The sequence below is a fragment of the Nycticebus coucang genome, chromosome 11 (assembly GCF_027406575.1).
Source record: "Nycticebus coucang isolate mNycCou1 chromosome 11, mNycCou1.pri, whole genome shotgun sequence".
In the NCBI taxonomy this organism is placed as follows: Eukaryota; Metazoa; Chordata; class Mammalia; order Primates; family Lorisidae; genus Nycticebus; species Nycticebus coucang.
This window is the reverse complement of record NC_069790.1, coordinates 26,659,052-26,681,614: the sequence shown is the minus strand read 5'-3', so window position 1 is coordinate 26,681,614 and position 22,563 is coordinate 26,659,052. Positions and strand designations below refer to the sequence as shown.

The 22,563-nt window shown below is 49.1% G+C and overlaps 1 protein-coding gene across 3 annotated transcripts in view; it reads left to right on the top strand.

Moving 5' to 3' along the window:
• The window catches only part of MINDY4 (MINDY lysine 48 deubiquitinase 4), a 255,695-nt gene that overhangs the window by 217,538 nt on the left and 15,594 nt on the right, over nucleotides 1-22,563 (top strand). For all 3 annotated transcript variants that reach the window (XM_053608563.1, XM_053608561.1, XM_053608562.1), the window contains 3 exons: nucleotides 4,410-4,477; nucleotides 16,066-16,129; nucleotides 19,696-19,857. In XM_053608563.1, coding sequence (XP_053464538.1) covers nucleotides 4,410-4,477; nucleotides 16,066-16,129; nucleotides 19,696-19,857 — 294 coding nt within the window. The remainder of the gene's footprint in view (nucleotides 1-4,409; nucleotides 4,478-16,065; nucleotides 16,130-19,695; nucleotides 19,858-22,563) is intronic.

Sequence of the window (22,563 nt, the reverse complement as noted above, 5' to 3'; positions counted from 1 at the left end):
AGAATAGCCGTGCCTTGCTCTGTGTTCTCAGTGGTTATTGGCTCCTACTGTTGGTGTTATTCTCACCACTGCCATGGTGATTTGAGGGCAGCCCTGACATGGTTAGTAGTAGACATATGAAATACTGGGAAGCCATGGTGTGCACGATGAGCCAAGACCAGGAGGCTCCTGATTTCTGAGATCCCTAACTGCAAGGCCTTGCAATTCTGTTATCTGTGTGCCAGGATCAAAGTAAAGAAAAAGCATCTACCTTTCTCTCCTGGGGTGCAGGCAAGCCTCCGTACCTCCCCTTGGCCTTTCCTTTGGCCTCTGGTATGGGATTTGCTCTTTTAGGCCCCAGGAAAGGCACTGGAGGATTTGGTGGTGAACCATGTGGGGTGAACTTGTTGGATGTGGGACTGGGCCTATAGCTCCTGCCACCAGAATACCCTCCCTCAGCACTTTTCTCCAAAGACCCGAAGAACCTGGGCACAGCCCTGGGAAGTGCCTAGGTCCTGACAGCACCAGATGTCCCTGGAGTAGAAAACAGGGCCTGTCCTGACAACAAAGCGGAAGCATGTGTGTGGTCACTGGAGGCACCAATCCTCCTCAAGACCTCTCATCCCAGGGCTCTTACTTCATATGAAGACTGAGCCCAGGGAGGGCCCCGGGGTCTGGCGCAGAGGCACAGTTAGGATGACTTCCTTCCTGCTCTTATTCCCTGTCCCTGCCTCTCTCTGGTCCTTTATTGGAATAACCTAATGGGCTATCTGCATGCTATGTGTTCACTGCTTGGCTTAGAGTGGCCGGAGGGCCTGGAACAGGGGCCTGGGGACCTTCTCTGGCTTATCCTTAGTCACATGAGCCCTTGAGAAAATCACTGGGCTTCTGTTTTCTCATATGGAAACTGGAATATGTAGGGTTTACCAGACAACTTCTAGCTCTTCACCCTCTAACCATGGTTCTCAAAGAACCTTAAACATATGGGGAAGCATGTTTTCTAAATGAAGTACCAGGCAATCTGAATCAGCAGAAAGGAGACCTGCTTTTAAATCCTGAGCATGTGAGAGAATATAGCAGTCCATGTGAGAGGCGAACAGAGCATGTCAGCATCAGTGTGCATAACTATGGGCACCTGTGCCCCACTGCTAGGTAGAGCAGAGCGTGAAGCCACCACGTTCAGGAGAGGGGCCCAAGGAGGGGCCTGAGGGTGATTGCCCAAGTGACCTAGTTCTGAGGCTTGTCCCTGCCCACTGATGACCCTGGGTGGCCCCTCAGCACTGGGGCCTATGTAAGCTTGTCTGTAAGGTGAAGCTTCCCCCTTGGCTGGTACAGCAGAGGCATAAGCAAAGCAAGACAGTGACTATGAAAGGGGTTCAGAGAGGTCTGCTGCAGGGTAAGGGGCTTCCTTTTTTCAGTGACTGGACTCAAAGTAACCCCCTTCTAACACAGCTTTGGTCCTTGGTACAGAGGGTCCATGTTTGGCCCTCCTCACTTTGAAAGACAGCTTCCCCCCTGCAGTTAATTTGTTTTTGCTGGAAGCATTTGAGCTGCCTCAGCACTGTACTCACTAAATTCATTTTTCATGGCCTGGGCCTAAGAGGGGTTCCTCATGCCAGGCCTGGAAATGTATACTGAGCCATCTCTGCCCCAAATAAATAGCCTCCTTGCCATGTTTTCATTACCACTCATGCTGTGGGTGAGCTGTCTCGGGCCCCTGGCCAGCTCAGGGATGCCCCCGCCCCTGTCTGCCATTGGAGTTCCTTCGTGGGTTCAAGTCTCTTAGGGCCACAGAGCAGTGCTGGAAGAATGGTCCCTTCTGCCTAAGCAGTACCAGACATTTTTCCAGACTTGAGCAGTGGTTTCCTGCCCAGTTGCCTTGTGTGAGTTTGCCTTTCAATGCAGGCACATTGCTCTGTGGCCTCAGTGTCTTGGCAGCTTGAATTTGATGAGATAATTTTAATAAAAGTTAAAAAAAAATGGAACATGGGGGTGATTCACTTGTGTTCTTGCATGTGCAAGAAGCTCTGAGTAGGGTTACCTCCTCACTCTCTGCTGAGGGGCATGTCTAAGGCTCAGGGTGAAGTCTCCTCGAGGGTGACTGGGAGAAATGCTGGCACAAAGAGTGACAGTAGTTAAATTTACAGAGAGATTGGGGCTTGCTGCAGGCTTCTGTGTCCATTCTATCATTGAGTCTGATAGGTAGGTAGGCATTACAAGCATGACGGAGGGGGAAACAGATCACAGATCAAGAAAGTACCATGGCTTCCCCAAGACAATGTATAAGTTCATGGCAGAAGGAAGTAGGCTTTCCAGAGGGAGAAACTGAAACCAGGAATACTTTGTGACTTCCCCCAGGGGAGATGGAAGTTTGTGGCAGAGAAAGTAGGCTTTTTACAGGAGGGAAACAGAGTAAGAGAGCTTCTTGACATCTCTAAGGCAACATGCAACTCTGTAGCATAACTGTGACAAGGGGCTGCTGGCCCAGGTCCTCCCAGGTCCATGCCCCCTGACATTTGCGATTGTCAGAATACTTCCACAGACGCTATCTCATAGAATGTGCACCTATGCCAAGGAAATAGGCCAGACGAGTCCTCACTATCTTTGTTTTGCAAAAGGGGAACTGAAGACAACAGAAGTGAAGTGACTGGCATAAGATTACTTGATTTAAGGTTGTTGTTGATTCATTCATTACTTCCACAAAAAAGGATTGGAAGTTGCTTGTTAACAAACAAAAAGACATTTGGGGGTTCTTCTCTGTTGCTGCACAGTCAGCTTCCTCTCTCTTGCTCTGGGCCATCGCATGTGCTTCTCCTCTTGCCTGGAGCAGTGTTCTCCTCTTTTCTGGTTCCTGCTTGTCCCCTGGGCTTTTGTTTAGACATCATTTTCTCCAGAACACCTATGTCTATGTTGAAGCTCTTTCCTGTGTGTTTCCAGAGCAACCTGCATTTCTATCATGGCCCTTTCCCCACCCCTACAAGTGTCTTACTGTTTTTTCTTCCCACTGAGTTACTTCTCCAAGAGAGCAGATCTACATTCACCTTGTTCACGAGTGTAGCCTTAGCAGGGAACCCTCTTGGCACAAAAATTGTAATCAGTAATTTCTTGAATGACTAATTGATTTACTGGATAAAAATAAAGATTATATTTTGAGAAAGATAAAGAATAATTTTTTTATTAGAAGCTTGAGCTACAGTAGTTACCACACTAAAATACCATATTTGGCTCTGAGCTTCCCAGAAGCCAAGGCAAAAATGGAAATTCTGTAAATTATTAAATTCTCTGGAAAAATAAGTTTTCCCACTGATTTTAGGTCTAAAAAGAAGTTGATCACACACAAGAAACACTAATGTAATCGGCAGTATCTTCAAACTGCTGATTTTTATTGTCCCCACAGGGGATGGTAAGGCCTTTACACTGACTTGCAGTTGGGGGGTGATGTCTTTCCAGGGAGCAAAAGTGACAATGGTCATTCGAATGGGCTGTGAAATGTTGGGCTTACTAGACAGGAGGGCAGTGCAGAGTCAGTGTCATACCAACAGTTAACACAGGTGTCAGGCCCTGTTCTAAGTACTTTATAAGGATTAACTTATGCAATCTTCACAAACTGATGAGGGTAGGTACTCTGATTATTATCCTTTTTTATAGCTGAGAAGACTGAGGACAGAGGAACATTCCCATGTTTACATAGCTAGGAGTAAGAGAGCCAGGATTTAAAATAAGGGAGCCAGGCCCAGGACATGGAATCCAGACCAGGGTTGAGTCCAGGGGGAGAAGAGTGAAGTACTCACTTTGAGTATCGAATGTAAGGGGGTGCCCCAAACTCAGAAATCAGCATGAATATTTTTAAAACAAAAATTACAAAACCTCATGGTGAACAAATATCAAGTATTTTAAAAATGTCAAAACTTAAAGCATGTACTCACAAAGCCCATTTGCCTTATCTCTTCCTGATCTTGACTCGGCTTCAAACCTCCTCTCTACTACTCTCCATGTAACGTGGTGTTTTGGAATAAGGCATCAGGATTTATGCCAAGCTCCCTGGAACCCCACTATGCTGCCTATAAGCTATGTGACCTCAGGCAGGCCATTCAGTATCCGAGCCCCAGTCTTGGATAGAGGGCAGGTGGAGTTTTCAGTGTGATAAATCCCAGGACTCATTTGCACATCTGGGGCCTGCCATGACTGCTGCTATCTTCAAGGACTCAGGTGGTGACATGTTCTATGGTCAGGCCGTTATCACTCAGGCTGGCACATCCTATCCTTTAGGGGGTCTTTCCTGGGTCTACCTGGCAGCCTCCAGGGCAAGGCTGGAGTCAGAGCCTCAGGGCAGGCTGCTTCTTGGGGTGTCGCCACCACAGAGGTGTCGTGGCTGAGAGGAGGAGGGAGGTGCAGATGGATAAGAACTCATTCCTCTCTCCCCTTGCCAGTTCGAAGTGGGTCCCTACGGATGCATCCTGCTCACCCTGTCGGCCATCCTGTCCAGGTCCACAGAGCTGTGAGTATCTTCCTCCCTCAACTCCCTGGGGCCAGGCTGGTCTATTGTATTCACTGCCACCTCCCAGAGCTCTGGGCATATTTGGCACGTGGCAGGTGCTCAGTGAGTATTGTGGAAAGAATGAATGGGCAGTGCAGGGAAAGTCCGCAGGTGGAGGAGAGAAAGCAGTCACAGTCTTATGTACATACATGTCCAGGGCTGCCTTCTCTGTGGCCTCTCCATATATGCAGGGGACAACCCAAGAGACACCCTCAAAGAGCTTGCATGGCCCTGGAGTAGGTACACACTGGAGCACTCCTGGGGACTCCCTTCATGCATGTGCGGGGGATGCACAGTTGAGGATGAGACCTGGGACCCCCAAGAACTCAGGGCAGGAGGGATTTGTTGTGGACCACAGTAGTTCTGAAGCTGCAAGGATGAGGCTGGTGTCCAGGGCCGGTTCCAGGGAGGTGAGTGGGCAGGTGCCTGGGAGGCCTCAAAGGCAGGAGAAGTGGTGAGGCTGCTTGCCCTGACTTTCCCTGCTGCACCCCTGTTGGCTGGGTCCTGGCTCCGACTCTGCACATCCTGGTTGAATATGGTCCCCTACACCACCTTAGAGCTGGAGTTTTTCCATGAGTTCATTTCCTGGGAGCTCTCTAGGATTCTTGTCTATATTTGTCACCTGGGAATTATGTCACCAGGGAGCACAACAGATTAATAAGGGACAATCGATTGTCCTATTCACTTCCAAGCAGAGGACAGAACACTGAGAGCACAGAGGCCCAGGGAGTGCATCTCACTTTGGAGGGGCTTGGTGGGGAAGATTTGGAAACAACTACCAGGAGGTGGCCCCTAGAAAGGGGAGGCAGAAGGAGTAGCTTTGTCCTTGCTTGCTCTCCCACCCTGGCCGGACATGCTTGCTCTCCCACCCTGGCCGGACATGCTTGCTCTCCCACCCTGGCCGGACATGCTTGCTCTCCCACCCTGGCCAGACATGCTTGCTCTCCCACCCTGGCCGGCCCTGTGCCTGTTTCCAGGGGCCTCCGCTGCAAGTGGGAGGAGGACAATGGGGTCTGTGTCACCTTGTGCACTGGCCTGCCTGCTGCTTGCTGCTACTGACCTTATTAAATGCGTGTGTGTACACAGCACTTTCTAATGGCATTTTCCTTTTAATCCTGCCATGATGATATGATTCATTCCTGGCATGGGCTCATATGCATGGAGACTGTAAGCTGGCCTGCCTTTTCTCCCTGGCCTGGGTTTGCTAATCCCGGCCTGACAGGGTTGGGTGGGGGTCTCTTGGTCTCACTGAGGGAAGCTGTGCTCTCAGGAGGTCCAGGTCTGGGGATGCCTACCTCAGCTTCCCCCTCTGTGAGGGGGCCCCAGGCTCTGGGGATCTCAGAGTCTGTGCTCAAGTGTCTTTGCTCCAGTGATCACTGGGGCAGCCTGGAAGTGGGACACCCTGTTACACGTATGCTTTTGTGTATAGCCCTCTTCCTCTGAAAGTGGCTTTAGGGGCCCACCCCCAGGCCACTCTTCACTTTGTACAGGAATGGAGGACTAGGGCTGCTTCTGTCCGCTCCCCACGCTAGCCAGCCAAGCCTGGCACCTGTGGCACATTGGTGTGAGGGAGGCTGCCCGTCTAGACCTACACAGCCTTGTGCTAGTGGGCCTGAAGTCACAGCCCTGCCAACATACATGCACACACACATACACAAATAACACACATACAGATGTACATGGCCACATCCACAGATGCACACACCCGGATATGCAGACACACATGTGGACACGGTACACACAGACAGACTCACAGTCTAGCTATTTCCTCAGGGTACCTGAGCCCTTCCCTGGGTCCTGTAGACAGATGGTACTGAGGCCCCAGAAGGCAGCTCGGAATAGCCTGGCTTCTGCTTCCCAGAGGACCCAAATAAAGACCTGCTGTGGTGCTAGAGGTGTGCTGGCAGGGCATGCATTGGGCTTTGTCCTCCCCTGTAGGCTCTCCTTCCCCTCTCCTAAGAGGACAATAGAATGGAGATTCTCACTGGTAGTAAGAATGATAGCAACCAGAATTCATGATGCTTCCTGTGTGCCTTTGCGTTATATCTTACACATGGAACTCCCAGAGTCTCCATGGCAACCCTGGTAGGTGGGCACTGTTAGGATCACTATCACAATCCCTGTTGTTCAGATGAGGAATCAAGGCTTGGGTAGGTGAGTAGTTTACCTTTAGCAAGTAGAACTGGTAGCTCCAGGCTCCACCTAGGCAGTCTGGTCCCAGAGCTGGCTTTTTTGGTTTGCTTTTGAAAACTTGAACTTGTGGGGTGGCGCCTGTGGCTCAAAGGGGTAGGGCGCCGGCTCCATATACCAGAGGTGGTGGGTTGAAACCTGGCCCCGGCCAAAACCTGCAAAAAACAAAAAAAAAAGAAAAAGAAAACTTGAACTTGTGAATAAGACAGACTTGGTTTTAGGCTGACTCTATTCCTGGAGTTTAGGCCTCTGTGAAATGGGAGTGGTAATTCCTGCCTCTCAAGATACAGCTGTGCCTCTCATAGCTTCTGGTGAGTATGAGCCTGTTCCAGCCATGCTCAGATGCCTCTGTTCCCCTTCCTGTCTTTTCTTACCTTCAGTGCTGGCTTGGTACCCATGGTGGAGGCCACATTGCCACCTCAGTAGACACAACCACCGGGATGTCCTGCAGTTCCCCATGGGGCTTTGTTGCCATACTCACCCTTTAGTTGCTTCCTGATAGCCATCCAGCTCCCTGAACTTGGAGTACCCCTGCTGGGAGGGGATGTGGAGCCCTGGCCTGGCCTGGGGCCTGTAGTTCAGAGGTGTATTTGATTAGACACCCAACTGTCTGATGTAAGAACTTGCTTAGATTGGGGGCTTCAGGTGAGGTATGGGGCAGGCCTCTGGGATCCCACCAGTTGCACCCTCCCTTCTGACTGCTGCTGTCCCACAGGGCTACTCGAGAGGAAGGCTGAGCCTTCCCCACCCCAAGGTCTGGGGGACTTCTTGAGGAGCAACGACAGGAATGATAGGGTGGGAACAGCCCGGGCAGTTGTGGTGAGACATTCACACCAAAATGATTTCAGATAACATGTTAGCATTCCAGGTATTTGTGAGGGCTCCTGGGGAGAACCTGTCCCCTTGCCTTCCAAAGGGGAGCCCCTGGAATAATGCAGTCCCCTCATGGGCCATTCACACTGCACTCAGTGGTGCTCCCATCGCTCCCTGCACTTCCTGTTATACCCAAAGCGAGTGGAATAGAGAAACGCCAGCACACTGAGTCCAAATTAAGCAAGGGTCCTTATTGACCGGCCGGGCCAAGAGCAGACTCACGCCTCAAAGTCTCTCGAAATCACCTAGAAGCAGAGGGTGGAAAGCTTTTATAACGGGCTTTCAGTAGGGGAGGGGGAATCCTTAATGCAAGCTGAATTTGACAAGAACCAACACCTGGTAAGGGGAGTCCTTACAAGGGGAAGCTGGGGTTTTGTAGTTATTACTGAACTTTTTTAGCTGAGCTTCCTGTCTTAAAAGGGGAGTATTGAAAGCCCTTAGCAAGATGGAGTTGGGGCATAATATTCTGACCTCTGCTGTCTGGAGGGATGCCAGCCAGGCTTGGCCAAAAGTTTGCTGTGATTCTCCAGCAATGATTATAGCTCTGGGTCACCCACCTTCTGCCTGCTTCCTTGAGGGTTAGCAGCTGGCAAAGGCCTTTATGGACATTTGGACAGGCAGGTGCTTGTGTCACCATTAAGTATGTTCAGAGAAGCCCAGCAGGGTGGCAAGTCTCAGAAAAGCATGCACTTATTGGTCACAACATAGCAGAAGGAGACCTGGGTCCCCAACTTGGCTCAGCTACACATAAGCCGTGTGATTGACCCAACTTGTGCTGTAGGCTCTTTATCTAACAGGAGGGCTTGGACTAGTGCTTCCTGCATTATTTTTTTGTAGGAAATGAAATCTGATTTTTTTTCCATATGAACTTTATTCCAAAGGTCACTGTGTAAAATAAAGCAGATTTAGCAAACCAAATTTGACTAGAGCAGCAGAGGTGGGAAGGGGAGATCACTGCTAGTCATTCCCTGCCTCCCAAACTGGCACTCACACCTACTCTCCAGCCATGGCTTCTGAGACCCTCTTTGGAGCAGTCCCAGCTTTGCAAACATAGCTTAAAAGCCTCAGGCGATCACCACGGGCCTTCCTGTTCTGGGGTTCAGATTCAGCCTTGCCAAAAAATCCTTTGATGCTATTTCAGGGTGATCTGTTATTATTTTGGGGAGTTGAAAACATGTCTTGCTAGCCCAAAGAAATGACAGTCTCGAAGATCAAATGTTGTTCAGCTGGGGAGAAGTGGAGTCATGGGCTAGGAAAACCCATCCAGTTCTGGATGGTGTCACTGTGGGGTGTGTGTGTAGATGGGAGAGATCATGGAGACTGCAGCTGGTTGATGACATGGGTATTGGTGGTTGCATTGAGATTGTGTGAAGGATGACTTGTATGTGTGGGTGTGATGGTGATGTGTGACAGAGAGGGCATGTGGTCCCTCCCTCCTGGCAAGGCCTCTCTGATTCATGCCTGCGCATTGGAGGACTCTATTCCGTGGCCCAGAGGCTATCCTCACACCAGAGTCAATGCCTTCTGTCCGTCAGTTGTTCCTAACCCAGAGCACAGCCAGGGTGAGGGCACCATGGGCAGATGCAAAGCCAGCTGGGTACAACTGACCACTGCCTGGCCACTTCACCCTCAGAGGCCCCAGGACTGTCAAGAAACAGGCCTTTGATGTTTGTTCCCAGGCTGTGTGCAAAGTCTGGTGAAGGTTTTATTTTTTTCCCACTTGATTTCAGGTCATTTTCTTATTCTGAGATCTCAAGTTACTTACAGTATATCTTGTGCAGCATTTCAGGCTTGCTTAGCTCCATTGCTTCCCAAACCACATAGAACTTTTCCCAGGGAGCGCTCATAAGCCACAGGATGCTCAGGGTACTGGGATTGGGCCCAGCTCTGAGCTGGACCTGGACAGCACAGTGCACGGGCTGCTCCTGTCCCTCAGTAGACCACATGCCTGGCTGGTATGGTTGGAGAGACAACTTGTGGAAGAAACCTTTTCATACAATAGTCTCTGGGCCTTCGTAACAGCAACTTCAGCTGCCCAAAGGCAATCTTGAAATTCCAGTAGAGATGGTAGTTCATCATCACTGAAGTAGTGTTTGAATAGCACAAGCCAGTTACTGAAGAGGAGGGGACATCACTGGGAAGGATCCATACCATGGTGATGCAATTGCTCTTTATAATTCTCCCCAAGAGATTAAAGGCAATAGCAACAACAAAACAGTTTCTTTGTGAAAATGGCCCTAAAGTGAAAGCTAGCCATGAGTGTTGGCTGGAAAGGCAAATGACAGACACCCACTTCCCAGCCATCGGAAGCAGAAAGCAAAGCTGATTGAGCAGTTGGATCCAGGCCCCAGGCTCTGTCTTCAGAACTTGATGTCCTCCTCACATGGTCTCTTCACTCTTTACTCTTCTAGCCCAGCTGTGTTCTCAGGAGGGCCCACCGGCTTGGTGGGCTTAAGGGAGCCCTCTCTTTAGCAGCTCCTTGGCCTGCTGGGCACCTCTTCCTGGCTTTATCACTGTGGCTAGAAGATAGTACCACAGAGGCCCACAACCTTGACTGGGAAAGGGATGGGCCAGAATTGGGAAACAGCAGTGTACATGTATCAGGGAACAGGAGAATGGATGTGGTCTTGTAGGTGGCAGGGTCTGGGCCTTGGTGGAGGCCCCCAGGTGCCTCTCAGAAATAGTAGAAAATTCTCTTCTGACACTTGGTGAATTCATGCAGAACCCATCTATCCAGTTTCTTTACCTTGCTAATTTGTTTCAAATGGTCTAATATTGTTAGCATAGTAACATTAAACCTTGCTGCTTTAGGTGTGATTAGGTGTGTGGATTCGCTTCCACTACAGCTTCCAGCTTATCATTATCCGTCTTGGTCTCAGGTCACCCATGTGGCTCATTTTTAAGATTAAAATCACCAGAACAGAACTTCTTAAACTATCAATGTACTGTACATTCATTAGCCACATCCTTCCCAAATACTTCATATTTTGAGCTGTCTGCATTGCACTGGTTCCAGGATGGAACACATATTTGGATATAATATGATTTGGGGGGCATTTTTTTCAAATGCCAACAGCGTCACAGTGAAATGTCAAAGATTATAACTTTCAAACTTAAAGTACTTAAGGAAATAGGACATTTCATACTTCTGAACCTAATAATTTAGGAACATAATTGTTGTGCAGTGGCAGGGTCCAGAGCCCAGTTCTGGTCCTAAAGTCAGTTTTTTGAGGAACGAAAATCAGTTTGTGGGTGCACTTAGGAGGGGAGCAAGGAGGAGAGAAGAGATGGGGCATTTCTATCCGTGGGGCAAGGGAGGTTAGGGAGGAGGCAGTAGTACATGGAAGCTGCCCCAAGGGATGGGCAGGAAGGGTTTTGGCAGGGAGCAAGAACAAAGTAGGCAAAGGCCCCTGGGGTCTGTTTGGGAGGAAAGGTACTGCCCATGGTGGGGAAGAGGTGGCGGGTGGTGAGGCAGAAGATGGCTTGGGAAAGGCTCTGGCCAGTGCCGAGGACCTGGGCTTCTGCCTTCTCTTCCTCTAGGCGGGTCTCTTCTTTGTCCATTCCACAGAGCCTTCTGCCAGCTTCCCCTGCCTCCTGGGCCCTATGCTAGCTCCTTCCTCACTGCCTCTCTCTGGCCAGTGGAGCTCTATGCAGTTTGCAAGGCATTTTTATGGCCTGGCTCCTTATTGCAAGCACCTTTGAAGTGGTGGTTGTTACTCCCATCAGAGGATTGACACACCAGAGGCTCAGAGATGGAAAGTGGTTTGCTGAAGGTCACACAACGTGGGTAGCAGAAGGGGCCATCACCTGTTTATTCTGACTCATCATCCACTCCTTCTTGGCCTTCCTAGAGATAGTCCACTCTATTCAAATCCTTTTCAAGTACAGCTATATTTCGACTGTGTGGAGGTCTCAGTTTATTAGGAGCTCTTGGCCACAATATGAATGGTTGAGATTGCGGGAATCATGACCTGTTGGTCATTGTTTTTCATGTTTTTTTTTTTGTTATTATTGTTATTATAGTAGGAAAAAGGAAGTGACATTTGCTGAATGCCAAATTCTTTATATAGTTCATCTTATTCAGTTCCCACAGCAATCTTTTATAGAAGGCATGCATTAGCACATCTACATTACAGTTGGGGAAACCAAGGCTCACAGAGGGAAATAACTGTAAGCAGTAGCACTTGGATTTGAGCCCAGGGCTCCCTGACTTTGAAGCCCAGGTTCTCATAGTTGGAGCACAGCCACCCTTTTCACTATTGACATTGTCCTTAATCAAAGTCTCTGGAAGGATGAACGGGAGCTGGCCCGTGGGATGTGGTCCCTTCAGGGGCCCTGTGGTCAGGTGGAAGAGGCAGATTAATTACTGCCTATTTTAGGCTTGAGGTTTGAATAGCAGAGTCGTGGACTGGGCATACTTGTTCACAGGTCCCTATGGATTTCTTGTTCCAGTCCTCTGATTTTTATAAATGAGGACACAGTCTGAGAAAGAGGTAGAAACTTGCCTGACGTTATTTGCCAGTTAGGAGCTAAGTAGGCTTTGGTTTCAGGTGAATGACTGTGACAGTCAACTGGAACTATGTCTCTAGGCCACTTGAACTATTTTCCTTCTTAGAAACTTCTGTGCCAGATGCCCAAATTCACCTGGGGAAGCTTTTGGGTGAAGGGACAAGCTGCACCTGAGCCAGGGATGATGGGGACGGGACCAGGAGTGGGGAACTGGCTGACTCTTACAGCAGACACTGTGTGATGTTGGTACCGTGGACACAGTGCCACAGTGCTGGCCCTGCTGACTCACTGTGATTATAAAACCACAAGTCCATTCTCTTGGGCCTCAGTTTCCCCATCAGTAAAATGGAGATGGTAGTTTTGTTCTCTTGACCTCACAAGGCTTTCAAGAGAAAAATATGTTTGAAAGCATCTAAGAGTGTACAGATGTAAGGCTCCTGCATTGTTAGCCAGCTCAGTAGCAGAGGCTCTGTCTCCTCTAAGATGTGTGACAAAGAACAGGTGGAGAGAGGCAGCAGAGATCCAGGTTCAGCTTTAAATCCTAAACCTGGGCTGACATGAGTTACTAGCCCTTGCCTGATTGTTTTATCTCTCTGGGCATCTATCGTCCCCTCTGCAAAATGCTGAGCCCTGCAAGCCCTCCCAGCCCTGACGTCCCTTTTGTTCTGTATCTTGGTAGTATGCAGTGTCTCAGGGACCTCCTGATGGTGGAGTTGAGAGGTTTGTCCTTGATGGCATCCTGGGCCGAGCCCCTCCTCATGAGTTTCCATCCCCTAGTCAAGTCCACTCAGGCTTCCTTCACTCTGCTTCTTGGACTCTGAAATCTCGGCAAGCTCTGCTGCCCAGTGTGGGATGGCTTCTGGGGCTCTGGGGCTACATGTCATCTGGTCCTGGGCCCCCTCCTGGTTCCTATCGTCCAGCTGAGTACCTGGTTCCTCAGGCTTCATAGGATGCTCTGGCACCTAGAGCCATCTAGGCCCCAGGAGGACCAAGGAGGGAACAGCCTGCCCATTAGATTGCATGGTTCTAAGTCACTTCTGAGGAAGGGACAGTCATGGCTTGTGGCTCAGGGGCCCCTGCTCCTGGGATGCCAGGTGTCCTTGGAAACCCAGGGGCTCCCTGGAGGGGAGCCACAGGGGCTGCTGGAGGAGGAGAAAGATGGGACAAGCCCCCACATTGCCTTCGACCAGAGCAGCTCTGCCCTTGTTTCATAGTGGGCTTCTGCATGTCAGATTTCATTCGAAGAAAGGGTTTTGAGTCTCAAAAGATGTTGGAGGCTACTTGTGTTAGTTCCTTAAGGGCTGCCACAGCAAAGTACACTGGGGGCTTGAACAACAGATTATTTCTCATAGTTCTGGAGATGGGAAGTCCAAGATCAACGGTGGGTGCCTTTTGAAGCCTCCCTCCTGGACTTGCAGATGACTGCCTTCTCACTGTGTCCTCATATGGTCTTTCTCCTGTGAGTGTGCATCCCTGGGGTCCCTTTGGATGTCTGAGTTTCCTCTTTGCACAAGGACACCAGTCAGATTAGATTAGAGCCCACCCTAATGGCCTCATTTTAACTTCATCATCCCTTATAAGGAAATGGATACATACACATTCTGAAGTACCTGGGGTTCACAAAGGAAGTTGGATGCCCATAGAGGAGAGAGGTTTACAACCACTTGGCAGGTTGGGGTTAAAACCTGGGTCTGGTGCTGGCCCTGCCCTGTAAATTACCTTTTCCACAGGCCCGGCTGAGGCCATTGTTCCCCTACCAAGTACTCTTCACACTCAGTTCTCCAGGGAATTCCCCAAAAGGGCAGTTTGGGCATTTAGATTTGCCAAAGTTGTAAATCTCTTATACTATAAGCCGCCCCTTGGCGTCTCCTGAATGCCCTGATGTGAAATACAGATGTTCTTCCCTTTTAAGATACCAGCACGCTTCTGAATTTCCCATCGTGTTTGCACCTAAGGATGCAATTACCATTTCCTCCCATTGTCCTATCTGCTTGTCCCTCTGCTCCCAGCTGACGTAGGCTCTCAAGCCCGCTGGGTGAACACGAGGCTGTGAGCTTATGAAGATCCTACTGCTTCTGAAAGCTTTGGGTGGCTTGGGGCCAGTGATGCTTATCGGTCCCCTCAGGACTCCTTTGAGGTTATTTTCTTCTCTTCAGAGGATGCTTGTATATTCTACTGACAGCGTTTCCATCAATTCTTCTGCCTGAGCTAGTGCCAGCCCAGTGCTGTGCAGTGAGTCACTCTGCTTGGCTTCCCCTCAGGCTTGCTGGGCCATCTATGGTGGGTGAGCCTCAGAGGCCCTTCCCAGAGGACTCTGATCTTAGTGGTTCACTGAGGGCCCAGGGATAGTAACCCCAATCCGTCTTCTCATTTAGACTATAAACCTTCCTCATTTGGCCACAGTTATTCAAAACCACAAGAAAGTCTTTCCCGTAAGTATTAAAGAGCTTGAGTTTCCTAACTCTTTTTGAAAGGAGACAGGGACCAAGGCATGTGGTGTAGGTTTGTGGGCTTAAGGCAGATCTTAGATTTGAAGCATAGATCGAGACCATATTTCTCTTCTCTTCTGCCAAAAGGAGAAATAAATTTCCTGAGTGCTAAGCCCACCTACCTCACTTGTCTAAGTCTACATCTGGCCTCTCTCTTTGCAGTGGGAAGGAAGGGGACCAGGTCCCAGGCACAATGAGGATGGGTGGTTTGGTCCCCAGACCTCTGTGTGCTCCCAGGGCATGCACCTCCCCAGGGCATGTACCCCCAGGGTCATGTGTGTTCTGTTCCCAGGGCTTGTACTGCCCCAGAGCTGTTTGACCCCCAGGGCCGTGTGTGCCCACAAGGCTGTGTGCAGCAGTGGAGGGGACAGGCCTAGAAACCAGGCTCCCTGGCCTCACCTCATCCCCCTGGAGCTTGCTTTCTGAGCTTGTTTGCACATCTATGAACTATAGTATGCATACTTTACTGGGGAGTGGGGAGGCTGGAGGGTTGAAATTGTCCCCACTGAGCATGGTCAATAAAGAGTAGCTCCTTTACTGTCCGTTCTTTACAGAGTTCTGTTCGGCAGCAATGCTTTGTCTCCCAGAGGAATTTACTTTGGGGTAGCTAAAAGGAACACCATCCTAAGAGCAGACTTTCTAGCATGGTAACAAGCCAGGAAAGAGGGTGTGAGACTCAGGGAGGACATTTTGCCTCCTGATACTTGTCACCTCACCTGCCTCCATGTGGCAGGGTCCCAGCTGATCGGGACACTCTAAACTGTTCCAATCCCTAGCATTGCACTAGAAATTCATTCTTTTCAGTTTGAGCAATTTGTTTTGGTAAAGAGTATTTTCACGTGTGCTTTTTGAGGGACCCCATTCCAAGGATGGAGCAATAGCAGTAATGCTGGGAGGACATAGGCCTCAGAGACTGTCTGCCCAAGATTCCTGCCAGCCGTATTCCTCATAAGCTGAGCATTCTTGGGCAAGTCAATCCCCTCTCTGAGCCTGGGTTTTTCTTAAGAAGGTTTTGAAGAGTAATATGTATACAGTGCCTGGTGTACAAGCTGTGCCCAGGTGGTAGCAGCTATTATTTTAGAATTTAAGGCAGCATTAGAGCCCATTCCTCCCATTTAACAGACTGGCAGACTGAGGTCCAGAGAGGAAGAGAAATCCCTAGTCCTCCCATTGGTAGTGACAGTTGGGATATGAATTCAGGACATTGGATTCTGGGCCTGTCTGTTGTGTCACACTCAGTCACTGTTCCCCAGTGTGTACAAAAGCCTGGCGAAGCCAGACAGTGCAGTGACTCTACTCAAGGGGGCCTAGGCCAGCCCCTATTTTTCTGGGGTGGGAGCTTCCTCCATGGAAGGCACAGAATACACAGCATTCAGGTTCCCACCAAATCTGGAATTCTGGGCCTCAATCTGGTCCCTGAGTGAGGTTTGTCCGGTTGCCTGGGTCAGGCAGAGGTGTACTAATAGTGCTTCTTTTTGTGTTTTCCAGTATCCGCCAGGACTTTGACATTCCTACCAGCCACTTGATTGGAGCACACGGGTACTGCACACAGGTCAGGGGGCACCATGGGGCCCAGGGGCAGCATATAGTTCTTCCCTTTCCTCTGTCCCTCCCTCCTTTCTTAGCCCCTACCAACACCCTTCAAGTGGCTTTCACCTGCCCACCAGAGGTCATCAAGCATGTCATCAAGAACTTAGCTTCTGTTTCTGGAGAGCTTGCTATACCCTGCTCATGTACTCAGGGCTACAGGAGACCCAAAAGAGGCTGATGTCAACCCAAGTGTTGTGAAGCCCAGTGCATAGGATGCAGGGGATAGTGCCCCAGGCATGGGCTGGGAGACCTGGGCCCATTCAGGGAGATGACAGCTCTGGCATCCTTTATGTTTGCATAGGATGTTGTCATTATAGCAGCCCTTCTCTCTATATCTTCATAAAAGGGGCCCTCCAGGGCTTCATAGTAGGGGAGACCCTGGGAACAGTTGCTCACCATTGACCCTCCTAGTCATGCAGGAAACACCAGGGAAGGTACCTATTCAAGATGCCATCTAGTGAGCATCAAAATTGAGAACTAAATCCTGCACCTGGGTCTCTCTTTCAATTTCTTGTCCATATGGGCCACAGTGAACTCTGACTGTCTGTGGATAGAAGGGCCAAAACATGTAGCATGTCTAGACTGGGCACATTTGCACAGTCTTGCAGGCCCAACTAAGAACCCAGTTGTGCTGGTGGTCCTATATCACTTGACCTCAGCTCTGGAAAACTACCTACTCACCATGTAGAGGCAAGCTTAGGGCACCCATAGAGGGCCTATGGAGTTGGTTGCTGCCTGCCTTCCTAGAGAAAGGCCTCAGGGGCCGTGGCTGCTTTTATGGCTGTCCCGGGTGGCCCTACTCTCACTCTGGGTGCCTGTGTGTTTATGGGAGCTTCTCGTGGAGGTCAGAGAGTGAGGCAGTCAGGCAGGGTGCAAAGAATGCCAGAACAGAGCATGGGGCTAGTTTCAAGCCCTGTTCTGTTTTACCCACAGAATAAATTGGGGCAGTTTTTCTGCCCTCCCTGAGCTTCAGTTTCCTTGTTTGTAGAAGGGACATTTAGACTAGACCATGGCTCCTTAAACATAAGTTCCCAGGGATCTTGTTGAAGAGCTGGCTCAGATTCAGTGGGTCTGGGCTGGGACCTGAGATTGTGAATTTCTTTCTTTTTTTTTTTTTTTTTGTGGTTTTTGGCCGAGGCTGGGTTTGAACCCACCACCTCCAGCATATGGGACTGGCGCCCTACCCCTTTGAACCACAGGCGCCGCCCAAGATTGTGAATTTCTAATGGGCTCTCCAGGAAGGACAATACTGCTGGTCCATGGACCACACTTTGGGTAGCAAAGGACTAGATGGCTGCTAAGCTTTGCTACAGTATGGCTTTTGAGTCTAGGAGCAGAGAGAGCCCCAGCGCCCTTTCTCCCCTACCTTACTTTGGGGAACAGAGGTCTTTTTTCCCCTTTAAAACTAGATGGGAAAACAAACCTGCCTGAAAAAGGCTGTGCCTTTCTTAGCAGCACTGCCCTGAAGTGCAGTATCTTAGAGCAGACATTTCCTCCAAATTATTTTATCATTTCCTCTGCAAGACACAATGAGGTCCCCTCGATATCTCCCTCCAATAGGGGACCCTCTGTGGCCATCAGAGAAGGCCTCTTTTACTGTTACTGGGGCAGGGGTGTTTGTGTTAACAGAGGGAGTTATTAACCCCAGATGTCATTTTCACATTTCAGGGGAAAACACTTCTGTAAACTTTACCCTCCAGAATTTACACTCAGGGAAGTGCTACATGCCATGGGAAAGGTACCTGCCTGCTGGCCTCTTAGGCAGTGCCAGCCCTGGCAGAAGGTGTGCGAGACAGAGGGCCTGCCTGCCCTAGTGGGGCAGGACTCCCTGAAATCCTGTCTAAGAGGCCACCCTTAACCTTTCATCTGTGTCTAAACACGTGGTACCATGAAGGTAACAAAGTGGGACGACAGGGAAATAACATCAGATAGGGATCCAGAAGATTGTGGGTGGAAGTTCAGCTCTGGCACCAATTGCCTGTGGAGCTTGGGCAAGTCCTTTCTTGCCTGTGAGCCTCCGTTTCTCCATTTCTTTTTTTTTTTTAATCTTTCTTTTCTTTTTTTTTTTTTTGAGTCTCACTTTGTCACCATTGGTAGAGTGCTGTGTTGTCACAGCTCACAAGGACCTCAAACTCTTGGGCTCAAGTGATACTCTTGTATCAAGTCCCCCCAAGTAGCTGGGACTATAGGCACCCCCCACAATGCCTGGCTATTTTTAGAGACAGGGTCTCACTCTTGGTCAGGCTGGTCTAGAATTCCTGAGCTCAAGCAATCCACCTGCCTTGGCCTCCCAGAGTGGTAGGATTACAGGCTTGAGCCACTGTGCTTGTCAGTTTCTCCATTTCTAATGGGAAGTTGGTCTCCTGGGTAACCTGTATAAGGAAGGGACCTTCCAGTCACAGGAAGGCATGGGATGAAGGTGACTGTCACAGAAACAGTGCTCCATGTGCCACCATCTCTGGTGTCCCGGGTTGGCATGTTTGTTGACTTGCTGGGTATACATTGTGAGTCACAAAATTATCAAACGCCCAGTGCCCCATGACAAGATAAAGTGAGTCAGACTGAACTAGAACCCAGAATTGGGCTTTGTACCTCAACCTCCCTGCTCTGTTCTTCCTGTTTTCTGAAGTACCTTCCTCTGCTCTTTCTCCCCTGTTAAAACTATCACTGGTGAAGTTCAAATAAGGCTTTGACTTTAGGTATTGGTACTGTACCATGGTCAGTTTCCTGGTTGAAGTAATGTGCTCTGGTTTTTGTTTCTAGTTCTTATCTTAAACATTGTTATTGTTATTAAATTTTAAGCCTCTTTAATTTTCTGAAGGCAAAAAGTTGAAACCAAATAAACACATGTATATGTATAGAGAAAATAAAAAGATAATAATGTGCTCTGGTTATGTAAGATGTTATCGTTGGGGGAAACTGGGTGAAGGGTACACAGGAACTCTCTGTACTATTTTTATAACTTCTTTGAATCTAAAATTATTTCATAATAAAAAAATTTATTTAAAAAAATGCCATCCTTCAAGACCTACCCAAATGTCACTTCTCCACAAAGCTGTCTGGACTTGGTCATGTGGTCTCATACCCATCTGGGCCCCAGAGTGCTGTGGGGACACATTTTTGTAGCCCCAGTCACATCCTGCATTGTACTTCAATGTACAGACACATACCTGACCTCCCAATCTAGACTCAAACACCACAGGAAATGAGCCATGTCTCACCTTCCCACCAGGTCCCCCAACAACCCAGGGTGTAGAACAGGGTCCTGTGTACAGTCAGTGCTCGCGGAATGCTTGTGACTGAGGTTTGATGGGGGCCTAGATTCACTGTGATGACGGATGTTGGCAACTTTCCTCCAGGGCTTGTGGGAAAATTAAAGAATAGTAACAACCTCCTCTGATTTGGGGCTCTCTTCTTCCTTGCTTTCCTTCCTTCTCCACCCTTTTCTCTTGTTCCCAATCTTCCTTCCACCCTTTCACTAGCTGATTCAGAGACTTGATAAGCCTTTCCTCTTTCTCTCATCTACAGGAACTTGTCAATCTGCTCCTGACCGGGAAAGCTGTGTCCAATGTTTTCAACGATGTGGTTGAGCTGGATTCCGGGGATGGGAACATCACAAAACTCAGAGGCATCACTGCCCGCAGTGATATTGGCTTCTTATCTCTCTTTGAGCACTACAATGTGTGTCAGGTATGCAGATGCTTACATTCTCCACTAACAGAGGAGCCTGGCTCCCTGGGACCAGTGAGGAGGAAAGTGGGGAGGAAAGTGGACTCCAGTTCCTAGAACTGGGTAGAATTCAGGTCCAGTCTGCATCACAGAGACTTTGGGAGTAAGTTCAGCTTCCTTGCCATTGACCACAGGCACATAATTCAGACCCAAAGCCAGCTGATACTGTGTTCTGGAAAAGATTATTTAAGAAGGACTTTCAGAGCTTTATAGTGTGATTGTAGGTCAGAGTGGCTGCAGCTGGTGTGAGTATGTGTAGGGGGGCTGGTTCTTCCTGAGGGACAGGAGCTGAGGTCTTAGGCCTTACCTTAGTGTGCTGAGGTCTTAGGCCTTACCTTAGTGTGCTACCAAAACAAAGTACCACAAACTCGGTGGCTGAAACAACAGAAATTTAGAAGGCTAAAAGTTCAAGGTCCAGGTGTCTATAGGGACAATGGTCCCTTTGAAGCCCATAGGGAGGGAGAATCCTTCTCTGAGTGATACCCCCCAGCACATGGAAAGCAGATTTCTGAGTTCCAATAGCTTGGAGAGAAAAGAATGAAAGCAGCTCCTTCCTAATTGTGCTGGTGTCAGGAGGGAGCCCAGGAATGTGGCCAGCGAGAGGCACCAGGCTCTTAAGCATCAGACCCTGGGTGTTCTCTCAAAGTATTCAGCCTGAAATTCCACAGGCTGAGAGGTAACCTTGGCCAGGCACACCCTAAGCCCTCATTTCATTCTTGTGTCAAGGGCGGTGGTCAAAAAGTAAACTATTTTCTCTTGGTCCATGGACGGTAACTGCTGGGAAGATCAGTCAGGGTCATCCTTCACTTGGAATAAAAGGACTGTTGAAGAAATACAGTGATCTCCCTGTGCACTTCTTGGATCCACATGGATGCTATTTGGTATTCTATGCTTGGCTGAGGACTCAGAGTTTTGTCTCCCTACAGTGAGAGGATACTTTGCTCTTTTGCTCATTTGCAGGCAAACTAAGGGCAGGGCCTGGCTTCTTCTGCTGCTCCATGAGCTCACTGGGTGCTGAACCTTAGCTTCTGCTTTACCCTGAAGGCTCAGGTAGGGCCTGGCAGCTCAGACCAAGCTTCTCCCTCCTTTAATACTACCTGCTATCCTCTGTCCCCCAGCCTCTCAGGCCCTATACAATAGCCACACTGGACATAGAAGGAGCCCAACGAACTCCATGTGCCATGCCCAAACCTGGACTTGGCACTGAAGAGCCAGAGCCTATGCTTTGGCCTGGCCTATGCTCCTCTACTGGGCAGTTCAGGCATGACTATAGGGAACTAGCATCTGGAACAGCCCGGGCCCTGACATCCACAGCAGGACTATGCACACAGCCTGTGACTATAGCCTATGTCGAGGACCTACAGTTCTGGGGCCCTCACTGAGTCTGCTGGGGAGAGAAGATCCAACCTATAAGTGAGTTTTCTCAGATGACCCATACTCAGGGACAGAGGAAACTCTGGACCAGAGAGACTCACCCCCTGCTGTAAGTAATTGGCCTCATGCCCTAGCCTCGCTGTGTCCTAGGATACCTTCCTAGGCTATTTGTGACCCTACCAGGCTGGTCTTGCCAGGTTCATGTGTGTGTGTTGGGGGTTGCTGAGCCAGCAAGGATGGGGTGGGGCTGGGTGTTTAACCTTAGCACGTCTTCTGTGACCTTCAGGGCATGTTCATTTCTGTCTTCATGAAGGGACCCATGGGAAAAATGAGCTTAGCAGGGAGAGTTCTGAAAGTTCCATCTTCCTCCTGTCTTCCCAAGCTCAGTGAACAGCATCATCTACTCAATTACTCAAACCAGGAGCGCAGCCACACCACCAGAAGGCCATTTGGCTATCCCTCGAGTAGTTTCTCAAACTGCTGGTCCAAACTGCCAACATCTCTGGTCTAGACACCTGTGCCAGCCCAGTGGATTTCAGCTTCTGACTCCACCCCTTCCATCCTGTACCTGCACTGAAGCCAGAATGATTTTCAAAAACTTAGATCCAATCATATCATTCCTTTGTTCAGTTCCCTTCAATGGTTTTCTAATTTTCTGAGGCTGTTGTGAGTTGAATTACATCCTCTTAAAATTCATTTATTGTAGTCAGAACATATGATTTTTTTTGTTGTCCTCTCTCATAATGTAACTGTATTTGGAGAAAGGGGCTTTAAGGAGAGGATTAAGGTAAATGGAGGTCAGTAGGGTGGGCCCTAATTCAGTATAACTGCTGTCATTCTAAGAAGAGGAGATTATGACACTCAAAGAGAAGATCATGTGAAGAAACAGGGAGAAGGTGGCTGAAGCCCGGGAGAGAGGCCTCCAGAAACAACTTTGAAAGCACGTTGATCTTAAACTTCTAGCCTCCAGGATGGTGAGGATATACATTTCTATTGAGTAAACCATCTAGTTTGTCTTATTTGTTATGGCAGCCCAAGTAAACCAGTGGAGACTAGAATCCAAAATTTCCTGTGAAATTTCCCTGCCAGCCTATGCCCACTTTTCTTCTCTCACCCTGATCCACCACACAGGTTCTTTCCTCCCTCTGGCCTTTGTTGTTATGACTCCAGTAAATGAATTTTAGGAGAATGTAATTCAACAAAGGGTTCTCCACCTGCCCAGCTTTTCCCTCCTTTTCTTTTTTTTTAATTGTTTGGGATTCATTGAGGGTACAAAGAATTAGGTTACACTGG